The sequence below is a fragment of the Glycine soja genome, chromosome 20, assembly GCF_004193775.1.
Source record: "Glycine soja cultivar W05 chromosome 20, ASM419377v2, whole genome shotgun sequence".
In the NCBI taxonomy this organism is placed as follows: Eukaryota; Viridiplantae; Streptophyta; class Magnoliopsida; order Fabales; family Fabaceae; genus Glycine; species Glycine soja.
Window position 1 is genome coordinate 49599573 of NC_041021.1, and position 18445 is coordinate 49618017.

At 28.6% G+C, this 18445-nt stretch overlaps 1 protein-coding gene across 1 annotated transcript; it reads right to left on the reverse strand.

The window, feature by feature from the left end:
• Positions 1–1110: 1110 nt before the first annotated feature.
• On the reverse strand, positions 1111–2917 carry LOC114402217 (transcription factor bHLH96-like). Its single transcript, XM_028364710.1, has 3 exons — positions 2320–2917; positions 1789–2199; positions 1111–1692 (listed from the first exon to the last, which is right to left on the reverse strand). The coding sequence occupies exons 1-3, from the start codon at positions 2797–2799 to the stop codon at positions 1597–1599; spliced, it is 987 nt and encodes a 328-aa protein (XP_028220511.1). The 5' UTR covers positions 2800–2917; the 3' UTR covers positions 1111–1596.
• Positions 2918–18445: the final 15528 nt, after the last annotated feature.

Here is an 18445-nt window from a genome sequence, read left to right on the forward strand (position 1 = left end):
CCAAGGGAGAATTTTTACTCAATGGGGGAACAGAACAAGCTTTTAAATTTGAGAAAAGATCACAGAATGAGATCATGGTTGTTGAATGGCCACTACTTAAAAAGTCATACAGTTCACTACTACTCGAGAATCATCATGAAAACTCAAACCTCCGATGCATACAAAAAGTTTGAGTACAAAATAAAGTATAGTATCAATGAAGGGAAAGCTTTTTCACCTAGACAAGTTACTCTATTTGCTCTCGAATCACTCAATAACACACACCTCCATTCAACAAGTTAACCGCAAAAAAGGACTTCGCTTTTGGCAATAGTTTATCTTACATTACATATGTAACTTTATTCTTTTCATTCTTCTCTTGAGATCCCACCACCTCAAACCAACCATCTTTTATTTTTATTTTACCTAGGGATTCGTCTTTGAACATAGTACAACTTCATGGGGCCATTATTTTCCCTTCAATGGGCTAATCATTTGCATTTTTTTTCCAAGTTATAAAATAATTATAGACGCAGAAAGTGGAGTAAGAGTCCGTGATATATAATACATATACGTACACTTAAACACATGCATCCTGGATTCAGTATAGCAATCTTGATGGTGATGATAAGGATGGACCCTTTATTTTTTGGTTGTGTGATACACAATGTACAGAGAAAGGTGAACCCTTTTGAAGATGTGCTCCGCAGCCTTCCCCTGAATTGCAACTCTACTTTAGTACTTACTTGGTACAGACTACGGTGTAGGTGGGGGTCTCTTTTGACAGTTAGAACCTTTTGCTACAAATCCGGAACAGAAAATAATGCACAACTTTGATTACTATCTCCATTTAATCAAATTTTACATAAATAACTTCCATTGTAGTGCTTGAGTCCAATCATCAGAAGAGAACCTCTGGATACATAAGTGTAAGTTAGTTAATTGTGATAATTATCTTGGAAAATATAGAATCAATTAAAAGTGGAGTTTTAAGCCTCTTCCATTCCTTGCATTGGTATCTGATGACATATAGAAGGCATTGATGAATATTGAGCTGGAATTTTTGGTATTCCAGAACCAATTTATTAACTTATGACAACCAAATAAAAAACAACATGGGCTATTAAATTATATGTGACAATTGCCAAAAATCTTCGGCTCTCATTTTCATTCAATTTTATTTTTGAGATGTTCTCAATTTCAGCTTGACAAATTAATGGCTTTGGCTTATGGTTGAGGTAGACAAGACCTACCAATTTCAAAGCTAGGTAGGCAAAATTGACCAAGCACTAGAATATGTCTCGAGCAATATAATACACAGCCTTCTCCACCCCCTACCCCAGAGAAAAAGAGAAGAGAGAGATAGAGAGAGATTAAAAGGAGCTCGTGAGCTACACAGACATACACAAGAAGGAATAAACCAAAAAACTTCCTCCAAGGAGCCCACATCAAGGCACCATCAGTAGATTAACAAAGGGTGAAGTGAACAGAAGTTGCAATAATTAGGTACATCTTGAAAGAGAAAAATAGCGAGAGACAATGATCCACCATGAAGTAAGGTGTTGACATGAGGTTAAAAACCAAGTGGGGCAAGGCAAATTTGGTCAAGGTTTGATCTTAATTCAACATTGCCTCTTGCTGAATTTTATCTAGCATCTGGTACACAGCTGCAGCTATATCATCAACTGATCCCAACTTGCAATCATCTTCTACCTGCAACAAAATTTTCAACACGTTTTCACTTTGGAGAAGAAAAAAAAAATTAACCAAAAATATCTAAAGTCTAATAAGGCACCAGCATGGACAAACCTTAACACTAAGAGAGTAGAGAACAACTTCACCGGTGGTAGTAACATTTAGGTGCAAGATTGTGAGGCGCATGGTATGCAAACCAGAAACCAACTTCAAGAGCTGCTTGGGGCGCTTCTTGGATCTTATTTTGAGATTTGCATGGCTTTCCACCATGGTCACTTCTATGTCAGCAATGCCACACTTAACCTCACCCACGTCTTCACCTACGGCTGCAGAATTATCAGAGCAACCACCACCACCACTAGTTGAATACTGAGGAAAGGTGAAGAACTCAGAAAAGGGCATGTTTGTTGCACCACCAGCCTCAGATTTCCCCTCTCCTTCTTTCTGAGCACCAAGAAAATGCATCCTCTGCTCAAGCTCTTTGACAAAGTTAATAGCACCTCCAATTATAGAAGCTTGATCACCCTTCAATATTCACCAACCAAACCAAACAAACAAACAAAATCAGCAAAACCCTTTTATTTTTGTAGCAAGCAAGCAAAGAAACAAACAAGTAAGAAATAAGAATGAAGTGAAGTGAAGTACCCTTTGGATATAAGAGTCTGGCATAAGAGAGCGAAGAACAGAAAGATACTCATTCATCTGCTTTCTTCTATTGCGTTCCACAGCAATGTGAGTCATTCTTTGGTTCTCAATTTCTTCTTTGTTCTTTCTGCTTTTGGCTCTGCGCCTCTTGGGACGAGTGTTTAAGCTATCTAAGGTGTTACTGGGGTCAGTAGTAGTGGTTTCTTGAAGTTCATTGTTGAAGTGGGGTAACATAGATGAGGAGGAGCTGGTCCAATTTCCATAAGGGTAATTACTCTCTGGTTGAAAAGTGGAGATAGAAGCACCACCTTGTTCTTCTTCTTTGTTGATGTTGATGTGTTGCTCATAGTCCCCCCATGAGTTGGGTGAAGTAGCAGCCAACAAGGTGCAGTTGTAGAAGTCCTTATTATTCACTGATCCGTAACCACTACCACCAAAAGGGTCTTGTGATTGTGGAAATACCACTGCCTCTAGTGCCATGGCTCTCTCTCTCCCTCTGGCAAACACATAACAAAACAACTTCAATACCTTCAAGAGGAAGACGATGAAGGGAAAAAACCACACTAGTAGTGTTGTGTTGGGTCCTCTTTGGAACCAGTTTTTGCCTTATAAATCCCCTCTAAAATCGACACTGCTTTGCACGTGAAATACAATTAATTGAATGTTAGATTGAGTAACTTTTCTTTACACAGTAAAAAAAAAAACTTATCTAGATGGAAAAGTGTTTTTTTTTTTTATTTTTGATAAATCAAAGTAATAAGGGATTTTTTTTAGAGTTTTTCGTGTAAATATAAGATTAAATTTAGACAGACAAAATATAGAGAGAAAAAAAATGTTGTTTTTGGTGTCTAAGGTTTCCAATCACCAAAAAAACTAATATGTTGAAATACAAAAATTTATTTAAGAGATTGACTTATTTTAATAGATGTTCTTCTAGTTATAAAAACTTTAATTTTATCACAAATTTAAGAAATATAATTATTCATTAATCACACATAATATTACCGTGGAAGTCATAAGGTGGTTTGATGATTGAGAAAAGGGATATAAGTGTTGAAGTGTTAAAAAAGATTATAGGTTCAAATTTTCCACTAATATGACATACTAATTAATACGTTGATAAAAAAAATCATAATATCATGTTGATAAAAATATAAGAGAAATGATAGTTGTACAACAAAAAGGGAGAAGAGAGAAAAGTGAAAAGAGATAGAAAATTTTGAAATGTAATAAATGATGAGATAAAAAGAGATAGACACATAAAATAGTATTGTATAAATTATTATACATGTATCATATTTCAAAATATATATATATATATATATATATATATATATATATATATATATAACCCAAATTATTGATGTAATGGTGCATTTTTTGTTCTAATTATAAGAAATATAAGATCATTTTATTGATAAATTTCTTTTTTAATTTTTAATTAATTTTAAGGTATATTAATGATTACTCTTTTTTCTTAAGAAAAGTGGATACATTTATTGAGTTATCAATGAAAAATAAATATATCTTAAATTATTTAATGTCATGGTTGGGTAATCTTGAAATAAAATTAAAATTTATAATAAATTAACTATTTTTATTGGTTTTGATAAATTAAATAATTATTATATATATATATGGGATGTTTCAAATGAAAAATGAGAAAAATTGTGAATTTTTAATCTCAACTCTTAATTTTTTTAATTATAATCTGACAATTAAAATTATCTTTTTCATTTGAAACATCTCATTTATATATATATATATATATATATATATATATATGATGAAAGATAGTGTTATGAATAGTTTTAACATTTAGAATTTTTTTATATATAATTATTTGGATCTTTTCTTCCGTAAGACGACCTCCGCGTATTATTCAATAACGCCAAACAAAAAATCCAAACCAAATTGAATTGCTTTAGTCACTTTAGTTGGAGTTCAGGTAATTGAGCATGAGTGTTATATCTTGAAACCTTTGCCATTACAACGTGACAAAGACATAACATTGAGAATGAGTAAACATCACAAATTAAGATGGGTTAAAAGAAATAAAATGAAACAAAGTTACTTCCATATTATTTCAATGATTAATAAGAAAATGGAATAGATGTAATTCTATCACCTATTATGAGAGTTAAATTATAAAGTAATGAAACAAAATTCTTGTAATTGTTCTTTTGTTCCTTACGTTAAAGTTATGATCAAATACTAGATATAAGTGTCTTTCTCAATATAATTTCCAATCATTGCTCGTCATTTTATAAAAAATTAGTCCTTACTATGATTTTTTTTAATCTCTATTATACTTTAATTTTGGGAGAATAAAAAATTATTCTTAATCTGAGGAAAATAAAGGCAGAAAAGATCATATGCCCTAGACTTAGTACTTAGTAATTTGTTTTCCTTCCTATTTAATTTTAAACTTATAAGAAGTTTTGTTCACCTTCTCTTTATTTCATTTCCAATATTGCTTCCGTTGCCTATCCTTCAAACACAAGGTTAGGAAAAAATATAAATAAATAAGCACCCCATATTATAAACACTCATTTGATCACATTCTTTATTTTTCTCTATATCTCTCTATGATATATCATATCACTTGTTATATTTATTTATATTTCTCATTTTTTTATCTCTTTCTTTCCAAGTGCCAAATAGCATAAAGTGACCATGTATAATTTTCCTTGGGAAAAATAATGGTTGTACACTCACGTGCTAACTTCTAGAATGACAAATATATAGATAAAAGAGAGGAAAATATAACATGAAAGGTGATATGATAAAATAGGGAAAAAATATAAAAAAGAAGAGTGTTCATATCATTATTCTTAATATATATATATATATATATATATGTAAAAGTAGGTAAGAAGATAATGATAAATGAAGGAATTGTGGTGGCAATGTGGTGTGGTAGGTGTATATGAACTGAACTTGTAATAAAACAATATAATCAACGTCAAAATAAATAATAAATAAAAACATACTCGGCACTTTTACAACAATTGCGGTCATGTCTGTATTTGTATGAAAATGATATGTCAAAAAACATAATGAGTTAAGTTTCCCTATACACGAAAAAATGTTGGGATTGATGATTGGGTTCAAATTCTGCATGTAGCTAGCTATAGCTCCATTTTAGTAAATAAATTTTTGTTTTTATTTTTAAAATTATTCAAATAAATTATTATATTTTTTTATTTACTTAAAAAATACAAGTTCTTTGCTTTTATTATCATGCCATTCTATTAATAATGATCGATCCCATATTCATTTAATAAAAACAATAAAAGTGAAGATGAAATTAAAAAAGAGTAATTAATTATATCTTAAATTTATTAAATGATGATTAGTTTTAAAAAATAAAACTCATGAAGTCCTAATTGTTTTAAACGAGATAAACTAAATATCACTGTTGCTTGTGTATTTTTTTTTAATATCACTATAATACCTTTTTATCTTGTTCTAAAATTTCTTTCAAATGCATAAAGCAATGTATGCATGGTTTTCACTTTTTTTTTTTTACTGAAAATGCATGGTTTTCAATTTTCATGAAGTTTATAATTATGTGTTTGTTTTACAATGTGTTTAACATAAAATTGCTTATAAAAAACATTAATTTAACGTAAATTTTACTTTTAATTGCATGTCATCTGTTCATTAGAATGAAACATGCATTCAAACACAATCTAATATTTACATTTCTCATATTGAGAAGTGTTAATAAATATAATTTTTCCCCCGTTGTTGTATCCATCCACTATTTTTTTTCAGAAGTTATCTTTTAATTTTAGTATTTGTCCATTCATAATTAATGAAAATAGAAAACACTAAAAGATTGAGTTCTAATTACTTTACCCTATGATTGTCTGCAGAACATCAACTATCTAAACGTATTATTATAAATTATATGCGAATGAAAATTCTAAACAAATTATTCTCTCCACTTATAATAATTTAACACGTCGTAAAAAGACTGGAGTATTTATTGTACTCCTGTTTTAATAATTATCTATGTTTATAAAAAATAATTTAACATATTGTTTTTGAAATTTAAAAATACAAATGCCTAAATATTTTAAGGGGATTACCGCATAAACATGTGGATGGAAATTGTTTGTCACTACATTGAAAAAATGAATTAGTGATGAAAATTAAAAGCTTTATATTGTCTTTAATGAAATTAGAGATAAATTTTATGTGTGTTCCATCTCTAAAATTCGTCACTAATTCATTCTTGTTTAGTACGCAGTGTGAGAATCATAGGTTGAATCCCATGTGACTTCATAATATATATAAACATTCAAGGTATCTAAAAATGCTATAATTTATGATAAACCATAATAATAAATCTTTCTACCTAGTCCGCTGGTTACTATTATAGGTAATGGTTACATCAATCATGCACAATAAATCAAAAGAATAAATAGTCTATACGTTGAGAGTATAAATAATTTTATATTTTTTTCGATCATAAATTATTATATATAATTATTATCTTAAAAATTATATCAATAATAATTTTATATTAGTTGATGTATACATTTTTGTACACTGACACTGACAGACAATGTATAAAATTTACGCTCGAATTAATTAAAAGTGTGCATGATCTATAAATAAATAATATCAATAAAAAATACTATTGATTAAAAATTAAAATTCTAATATATGACTCACACAATTGGGTGACTATATATCAATACAAGCATGCATGGAGCGACACTCGATTAAAATATATAGCTCCAACGAATTTTTTGTTGAATTTTTATAACAAATATATATATTATCCAAAAATAATTTTTATGAACAGGTCACGTGTCTAATAACATAAGAACTCTATTTATTCAAAATTTTCCTTTCACTTTAAATTCATAACTCTCTTATTATATGAGTTGAATAGATGTACTAACGGGATAAAACATTCATTCACAATTTAAGTTTACATGACTTTTAAAATAATTTTATAAAAATCAACAAACTTAATATAAATATACGATAGATTATTGATAATTGATTGAATAATAATATTAAATTATTAAATTTTTTTTTTTTTTCATCTACTATATACGTTTTTTCAGAATAAATGACCAAATTTAGTATCTAAAATTCTGAATCATCCCAGTTTAGTCATTAAATTTAACAAAATATCAAAAAAGTCTCTAATGAAAACTATTATTTAACCACTTTTATGAAGTAAAAAAATTAGCCATTTTTATTTTGATCCTAAATATATGTTAATACTATCATTTAATTTAAGTGTACAGGTACTAAACTAATGCAAGTAGAAAATTACAGATTTGGGAACTTTTTGAAGTCACATGTCCAAGTAGAAAATTTAAGTCACATGTCCAAAGACTAAGGACATAACGTCCACTAACTTCGGGAACAAGTAATTGTTTACTCTATTATTTACTTTTAAAGGTGAGACTGAAAAAAAAAAAGGTGCTGTAGCATGTGAATGAGCAACTAGCCCAGCTAACACTCTCCTTAGGTTGACATGGAAAAACATGCCTAATACTAATGTAAGCTGCAACAACTTATTGAATATCATGCATCATAAGAAATTATATATATTCCCACCTGAAACCGTGAAAATTGAGAGATATAAAAATGTTGAGCTTCCAATATCCTTGGTTCCATGCGACCGTGCACAGTGTGAAGTGTGAACCACTAGTTTTATCACTTTATGGAGTGTGATCGAGCACATGGGCTTTCGTCCAACACTTTGATTTGTGGGGGATCACTTCAATTTTCAATACAAAAAAGAGAAATGACTTTCTCATTAATTTGGGAATAACGCGGTCAGAAGATCAACGTTTATAGATGGAACGAAACAAAATGTTTAAAGAAAAGAAAGGATGACACATTTTACCGATGGATTTATTCAAAACTTAATGATCCGTTGTTTGTTGAAAGAAGACGGAAAAAAATTAACAAGTAAAATGAGATGAAATTTATACTTTAATTAAAAAAATTATTTTTCATTTTTTTCACTCTATCAGATTCCGAGAGAGAGCAATACACTTTCAGTTCCATCGTCAGGATTTTGCAGAGAGACCATGTGCTTCACAGCTTCCAACCAAAAATACTCAAATGGGGAAAGAAAACTATATTTGGGCTAGCTTTTCTATTTTTGGTTACATGTAACCTAGCTATGATGCTACAACAAATTACTGTGTTGAATTTCGTAACACATAAACTTGGTTAGTGATGACGGTCCCGTTAATTGCCCAGATCCTTGGAACGGGAGGCGCCATTCGTTTTTTTTTTTAGCTACTTATTGCTCAAGATTGAAAGTGCATGCAAACTTTCTTAGCCAAATTGCTGACACGAATTGCACATAAACTTAAAACCCAGCCTGCAGATTAACCCGAAACATGCCAATAGAGGCAATTAGTATATTTCGAAGTTAGAAAAGAAGTGGCATCTCCACACCCAGTTAATTAATTAATGTAGAGTATTATTAGTTAATTAATTAGCACTTTTAATATTGGCCAACCTATAGAACCATTAAAAGAAATGTTAGACCCAACTGGCACTCGCTTGAATGATTCAAAAGTATTGTTACATAAATAGATACGTTGAAAATGAAGAGTGCTAATTTACAATTAATTCCAATGGATTAACCCGATTTGTTTATTTTGTCTCATGCGTACAATAGCAATTACTATTACGTTAGTATATTATATATAAACATCTTGTCAGTTGTCATCACTAATACATTGATCATGTGGTTAAGATGCTTCTAACAAAGGGAACTGTAGTAACAAGAAATTAGGCAATCCTGACATTTTTTTTGTCATTTTAGTGGGGGCCTCTCTTAATTTAGTGTGGATTTATTAATTATTATTTTAAATTTTAATTAATAGCCATTAGTAGACAGTACAGTACGTTTATGGCTTGTTCTGGTTGTTTTCATGCATAAAAACAACAATAGGAGCATATATATGTAATGTATACATTAATGTGTGACTGCTTCTGCATGTGTAAGGTGGAACTGCGAAGACGTATTATCACAAAAATAAGAAAATAAATAAACAGAGGCGCGTTGTCGAAATCTACTTTACTTTTGACTAGCGAGGTTATCTACAGACAGTGGGCAGATACAAAGAACTTTTTTTAAAAAAAAAATTACTTTCTAATTTTAAGATTCTTACTTTTTTTAGTTTATGTGATTTTTTTAGTTTTATAATTTATATTTTAATCTTTTTTAAATTCCTATAGTTTAAAAATATTTTTTTTTAGTTCTTATAGTTTATATTTTAATTCTTTTTTAGTCTTTATAGTTTGAAAGTGATTTTTTTAATTCTTATTATTTATATTTTAATTACTTTTAATCCTTACTAAAAATATATATAAAAATAATTAACTATAAATTAGTTATAAATTATTAATTATTTTTTATTATAAATTATCTTACAATAAATTAGTTATAAATTACTTGTTAATATTTTTGTAGTTAATTATAATTGATAATATTACTTATATTTTGATGGTAAGGATTAAAAGAAAATTAAAATATAAAATATAAGGACTAAAAAGATTACTTTCAAACTATAGTGATTAAAAAGAAATTAAAATGTAAATTATAAAGACTAAAAAAATCACTTTCAAATTACATGGACTAAAAGAGAATTAAAATATAAATTATAAGGATTAAAAAATCACTTTCAAATTATAGGAATTAAAAAATAAAAATCATGAAACAAGTGACGGACCTACATTGCTTTGAGGATGTGCACTTGCACCCCCTCATTTTTTTAAATTCACCAAATTTATAAAAAATTTTATATTTTATATTTTATTTTATTTATATTTATATAATTGAACTCACTGATTTTATTTTTTATAATTTACACCGACTGACTTAGGGTCTTAGATCTACCACCGCATAAAATTATAGAGATCAAATAAATAATTTAATATTTTTGTATTGATTAATTTTCATGTTAAGGCCGCAAAATATGCATTAAACACCCAATTGATAATACGACAAAATAAACAATGATAAGTTCATATTATATACTATCTCTAAAACAAATTATGCACATGAAATTAACTTAAATTAATTTTAATTAAAACGTAAATAAGAAGAAACTAAATCATTTTTCGGAATCTAATATAGGTCTACCTACGTACCAGCTTTTTTGAAAGCGTGTGTGTACATATTGCTAATAATTAATGAATATAGAATCTATGGGATTAGATAATCTATATTTTAATCCTTATATCACGTTGTCATGTAAATCGAGTAAAACATCCGACTAAATTAGTGGATTAGTCTGGTTAGTTCGAATAAGTTTTCTTCTTCCTCTTTTCGACTCTGTACACAAAGCTATACTTGTCGTTTTGTACATGGTGATAAATTCGTGCTTGAAACAAAACAAAGTGGCCGGAATGGATAATAAATTGGCATTGCTGGCGTCGTAAGTCATGACTTATGTATATCAACATTTTTTTAAAATATTATAATTGGTGACTTCAAAGTTGAAACCTCACTTCAATATTATTTTTGACTTTTAATGCATGAAAAATGGATGTTATTATTACAAACGCAAATTAATCAAGTATCAATATATGTATATAACACGGTACGTAGAATAAGAGTAAATGGCAACCCACGTACTTTAGGCATACATTAAATTACTTAGGTTGCAATGCTACCCTGCTAGGGCAAAAAAGAAAATCTTATTTATATATGATTAATTAGCGGTGTCTAGCAAGCACCGTCCATTAGAAATTCAACCCAGAGATCAAAGAAATGAGATATTGATTAGGTAAATCCACACTAAATTACAACCATTATTAATTAAAAGTGGATGTGGTTAGGGCTATGAAAGATTATTTAGGTATTAGGCCGGTTTGATCCAGAAGCCGGAGACTTATTTATACAGGTCAATTCATTTGAAACAAGGCATGGAAGCAATGGTGATGATTTATACACATATATTAACTTCATTGGGCATGTATATATATATATATTGATTTCTTTAATTTAATCTTACTGGAGACAAAAGTGAAATATCAAGCAAGGTAACCAATTAGCAAGGTTTTACATATGAAGATATGCATATTTTGTCATGCATGTTGGGCAGATACAACACACACACACACACACACATATATATATATATATATATATGAGGTGAATTCTTGGTTTGGTTAACTCTAGGGTTTAATTTGGATATATACACTGGATTAGTTTTGAGCAAATGCATGCATGCCGCGTCTACGATATGGAGTGGGTAAGATTATCAAATTTGGGCGTAGTTAATTTAAATCTTACACTTTCACCGTTGGTTCACAATCACTTAGATAGGGTTGACTGAAGACTAATTAAGAATCAATGAAAGGTTTGGAATTGGTTCATTGGTCGAATCTAACTAAAGATACCGGAAAATTTGACCGTATTGAGCATTAGATGTTTGGACGGAAACAAACAGAGGTTTAATTTCAAGGATTCAGATTTTGTTGTTGCCGAAGAAGGACGAATCACACATGCCTGCTGGTCTACACTGGCCTTTGTCCCTAATAAATGACATCCTATATGTGTTAAAATTACATGCATGGTCATCCATAAATATTTAATTAATCACATATTTAATCATCACCAGATTCACCACTCCTATTTTTCCCATTAACTAATATATTTAGCTGATAAAAAAAAATCACCATCCACTCCTATTTCTCCTAATGTACAACAGCTCATCCTTATGTCATTGCTTATGAAAGAAGTATATTAATTAGTTTTTTGATCTCTGTACACCGAAAGAAAGAAATATTCAAGTTAAGCCAATAATAACAAGACTGTGTGTATTATATTTGAGATCTATTAATTGTCCGAGTTTCTTTTTCAAGTCAATTATTTAAATCAAACTGACGAGGTGTGTTCCAAGATTTTAGGATGTTTTTAGTACACCCTTGTCTTTGTGCAATTAGTGACACTGTTCTGGCTCTAACATGTTATTAGTTTTTATTGTGTGTGTGTGTGTGTGTGTTGAAATAAAAACGTAGTAGTTGTAGGCTTGTAGCAACCAGCGATGCAAAATGGAGCTGACCAAAAACAAGATAATTCAATTCACCATTAAAGTGACCCGTTGCCTATGTAACAATTTAAATATTATACTTCATTAATTAGAATATGGAAGAAAGAGATGGGCGAAAAAGGGTTTTAACTGTTTGAAAAGAAGGTTGAATTGATTTGTTTTTCAAAACACGTACAAATTCGATCAGCACGGGCATTGTATTGTTGAGCGTGAATATAGCTATAGCGCAGAAATTAACTCATGCAGTGAATCGGAAGAGTGAATTTACTGGATCCTTTTTGTCCTATAGCTGGCTGTCAATATTAATGCATAGAATAAAGTGCAGAAGAGGATTCAAAATGGCAAGTTATTTGAGAGAAAAGTCGTTGCTTTATTCTCACTTCACTAACACACTGTGTCGTCTGTGTGAACTGTGTGGAAGCACACAAAAGCATTTTATCGATAGAGTTGATCAATGATCAGGGACAAAACATTATTACCCCTTTAATCCTTTCATCACACACCTTGTTGTGGGTCCTAATAATCAATTAATATTGCTTTATTCCCTCAAATCCAACTCGGCTCTTTCAATATATGCACACACAAAAAGTGAAGTGAGTATATTAATTATTGAGTAAGCTCATATACACAGTTTCATCCAAAAAGAAATTTAATTAATTGATTCAATTCAACTCTGCCAATGAATCAGATCCACATTGGTCAAATTCAGAAGCCAGTTCAGCAAGGAAATCAATCACAAATGGTAAACACTTTCTTCCACAAACGTATATATATCCTAACGTACAGGGCAAAATCAATTTCAGTTTGGTCTGCCAAAGAAAAAAGAAAACGCTTTACTATAATTCTTGGACCGCCCACATTCCTTACCTACCTTCTTTACGTCTCCATCCAAAATACCTTTGAATAATTATTGTGATTCTAATAGTGGAAAGTTCATTCATATCCAATCAAAATTCTTCTCAAGGCTTATGGTGTCTCCAGGTGATAGGAAGCTTTCTTCAGTTTTCTAAAACATATCATTATACGTAGTGGAATTGTCAATTTGAGTTATGGACTATAATTAACTTCTTTGATTATATGCACACACTGTGAGCACACGTGCTACAAGCAAAAACATGGTTGGTATCCTTGTTGGTTTCACTATACCTTACCTAACATTATAAATTGTGTTATATAACTAGGGAACTATATATGCGTTTAAAAGTCTATCAAAATTGAATGTGAAGAAAACGACACAATAGAAGAGAACAAATTAACAAATTATGATCATTCTTTATTAATGAACCCTCCCACACTAAGGAAGAGGTTCTACTGCTACCTTTATTTTGAGGAATGAATACACTTATTCACATATATAGCCCTATGTTCCCCTACATATGATATGTGTCATGCATGCATCATTGGTTTCTTGGAGATAATAGAACCTTCCGATATATATATATATATATATATATATATATATATATATATATATATATATATATATATATAATATAGATGAGCCAATTAAACCAATCAAGACCCGGACCCTAGAATGCAAGCATGCAATTATTTGTTTATTTTTTTGTCGAAATGCATGCTTAAGCTTTGGAAACACACATATATATAGATATAAAAGGTAGTGGTACTAGTGTTTGGCCCCCATGCAGACCAAACATATCTTAACCTCATTTGTATTGCTCTGGGGCTGTTTGATTGGACATAAAGGAACTTGTCATTGTGAATTAGAATAGCACATGATGGATCCATCATGGACCATATATACAAAATATTTCCCCAGTTGTGATGCAACTGCACCCTACTACTACATACATCACTATACAGTTCCCTCATGCATCGAGCAGGGGCAGGGACAAGAATCTTCAAAACAACGGCTAAGGAGAAAAAAAACCACTTTGCCAAAGTAGAAAGCGGTTTCGACCACAAACAAGACAAACAAACACGTTCACTCCTCTTCCCCTTTGAGTTTGACATTGACATCGGTAAGGATGTTTCAGAAAAATTTATTTAGATGTGGCGGAATTTAATCACATAAACGAGAAAAGCTACTACTATATATCAGTACCGATGGCAACAACAACTATATATATACAGGCCCTTAACTCAAGTGTCCATAGCTATATATGATCGCCATAATATTTTACCAAATCTTATACTCCAAAATACATACATATATATAGTAAAAGAACATTGTTTTCAACGACAATGATCAAAAAGCTATTCAAAACAATATTAGTTAAAGTTTTAATTATCATAATTTATGAAGCTGATTAATTGTTTGGAATAATTTAATTGTCGCAAAAAATTGTAACGATCGATGTATAATTTTTTATACATATATGCTAGATTTCAGTAAAAATAGAACAAAAAATGTTTTATTAATTTGTGTTATTTTACCTCCAGGTATGCAGATGAATTAAAATGATTTCTAAAATTATAATTGACAACCTTTTTGTCAAGAAATATATCGTAGTACACCTTACAAAAAGAATGAGAAAAGAGAGATGAAGTATAAGGTGGTAGATCAAATTCACACACTGATCACAGTTAATGCTCATGTTTTGCAACTTAACCAATTGAGGATCAGGCATAATTTTTAATTTTTTATGAATTTAATTAAAATGTGTTAATAGTGTAAAAAAATATTATCATTTAATTACATATTGATATGCCTTAAAAAAATTACATGTTGATATTTATATATATAGTGCTTACTTTGAAACTTATCCTTAAGATGATTTTTATTAGTTGACAATTATATAAATGAAAATTATAATTATTTTTTATTTGCTCAAATATGAATTATTTTTTATGATAATAAAGTAAATATAATTCTACATGATATGTTTTTAAAAAATAAAATTCAGTTATGTCCAAAACAATTTTTTAAGAAATTATTTTTATACACAATCATGGTGGAAAAAAAAGGCGCGTGACACGTGGTAGTTAGAGATATGTGATGGCTATTATGGCTTTGGGGCGATTGGACTTTCCCGTTTTCCTTTTAAAGTCTATACTAAATGAGATATTGCTAATTAATAACCTTATCTGGGTAGCATGAAAGAATATGTTTAATTTATTGTTTGTCTACTCGTTTTGCTATAAAAGTTGTAATTTTTGACAAATATTATGAAAATATATTTAAACTTAAGCAAATAAATTAAACACGAAATAAATATATTGAAATTAAAGTTAAATTATTTGAGTACTAATTAAATTTGATTTTTTACCGAAATAATTATTTATTTGATTTGATTTTATTTTTTTAGTCCAACTTCAAATTAATTATATTTTTTTTCTTTTAATGAATGAGAAGGTTATGAAAAAAATTAACAAAATAATAATAACTAATCTGAAATTTATCAGCAAGAATAATTGAAAGATTCTGAGAGAAAGTGGGGTGGAGACAGTGTTGGCGACACTGATCAATAAATAGGTGCGGCCGAGGACAACTGTCGGAACTGGCTTGCATTGCAATAATGGTGCTCGAAAGTTTGTGGCGACGACAATATCGCCGTTACTTACACCCACAATTAATTCCTGTCAACAACTGTTGCTAAAAGAGAAAAATGTACGATTTCATTATTTTATGAAATGAATTTATTTAACCTTACAAAAACAATTTTAAAATAAATGATTTTATATAAGTTTTTTTTAAGAAATAGATAGAATTTATTTCTTAATATAAATAAAAAAGTTATTTTTAAAACAAAATAATTTAAATAAATACACTAAAAAAAGAAAGTTATTTATTTTATTAAAATAAATATTTATTTCATAAGTTTAAGAAAAAAAAGATAATAAATTGATTCATTATCTATTTGGAACAACAAAAAAGCACAACAAGAAAGAAAATTTAAATTTTAAGCTTAAGCTAAAGTAAAAGAAAATAAAAATATTTAATTTTTGTGTCTATAAATCAACTTGGTTGTGAGTTTTGATATTTAATTTTCAAAATAAAAACTCTTTGATAAAAATGAAGTTAACTCAATTTTAAAATGGTTTTACATTCATTTTAAAATCAATAAATTGTTAAATTTAAGATAAATACTCTTAAATCTTATTACTATCACCAATACACTATCAATTTGTTATTATCATTATTACTATCACTATTGTCACTACTTCTATCATCACTCTCACCATGTTACCTTCTTCGTTACACATGTCATCATCACCATTATTTTTTATAATAAAATGATATAAAATAGAACAACTGATTCTCAAAAAAAAAATTATTATTATCACCAATTCATCATCAATTTGCAAAAAAAAATTATCACCTTCTTCGTTACACATGTCATCATCACCATTATTACTATCACCAATTCATCATCAATTTGCAAAAAAAAAAATTAAAAACTAAAAACAAAAATATAAACTGAAACTCAAACTTTAAAACTAAATTTGGTTTAAATTTTTTAATTCTCACAAATAGAAAATGAAAAATCACCCTAAACAAGGATCTTAGTTTTTCTTATCTTATTTTCTAGTTTAATTTGGTCTTCATCTTTTAAAAAAATTATTTTAATTCTTTATCTTATTTAAAATGTTTAAAAAGATTCTTTATCTTTTAAAATATCACTTTGAAAACACATCTTATTTAAAAGATTCAAAATGATCATTCTAGTATTTAAATATATTCAAAATCGTCATTTATCTATGTTATTCAAATGATAAAATAAAATACATTTAAATAGTTGAAGAACTATTTTGAACCTTTAAAATAAGATGGGTATTAAAGTAATTTTTTTAAAGATAAATAATTATTTTAAACATTCTAAATAAGAAAAAGGACCACAATAAATTTTTTAAAAGATAAAAGATGATTTTGAATGAAATAAATAAGATAAATAACCAAATGATCATTTGGCTTAAAAGAAAACACCTTTTGAAAAAATATATTTCATTCTCTATATTATTTTCTTTTCTTTTTTGTCCTTCTATTCTAACGTAACATTAATCAAGGATTAGGTTCAACTTTAGGCTTAAAAATAGAGTTATAATTAGGACTTATTTAGATGCACGACGGTAGAAGATGTTATAAAAAAAACTTATTTAAGAAATTATTATTTGAAAAGTTACTTTTACATAAGTTAATTTGATATTTGGATGATAAACTTTTAATTGCTTATTTAAAATAATATGATGTTTGAATGAAATTGTAAAAGGTATTTTACATAATTAAAATTATCAAAAATGGTATTATATGCTTAGACATTATTAAAAATAATATTTAAATGCTTCTCCTGGATGTGATTAAAATTTCTTTCTCTAGAAAAAGGTTAACCAAAATTTAATAAGCAAAAACTCTTAAAAAACAAAAAAGACCTTTTTCTAGTAGATAAGATGCTAGAAGGTCTTTTGGACTCGGCCCTTAGAGATATTATTTTACCTCAAACTAAAATAAGGAGAGTGGTAGGAAGGAATTATTTAAGTGCTAGGTCTCAAATACCGATTGATAATACAAAACAAAAAAAATATTGTTAACAGCCTATTTTTAATAAAATTTTATACTTAATTAAAATATATTTGAAATTTTCATTTCTTATTTAATGAATATCACTTAAAAATTTTTATAATCTCAAACACATTTTTAAAATTTATAAGAATTAAAGTCCAACATATATTTATAAAATTTAAGTTAAATTCCCCTTGAATCAACTCAAACACATTTCTTATACTTTACGAGCAACTTTTAATAGAATAATTTTGTTTGTTAACTTTATTTCCATTAGATATAATAAAATTTAATTTATTAAATAAAAATTAGTTACTTATGAGAATAAGATATAGTCTCAGTCATGAGCCGAACAGTTTCAAACTTGCGAGCCCACACAAATTGGATTTTCCATATTCATCTCCAAACCCAAATATTACCTTTCCTCTCTTCTAGAAAGCGGTATTTTGTAGTTTATTTATTTATAAAAGAAAACGGTATTTATAACAAGGCTCCGAACCCAACCAAAATTATAACTGAATTGCCTCAATAATTCTGTTTATACTTTATCCATCACTTGGACGACATAAAATTACTCACTTTTTTCTTTATTCGCACATTAATACCACAC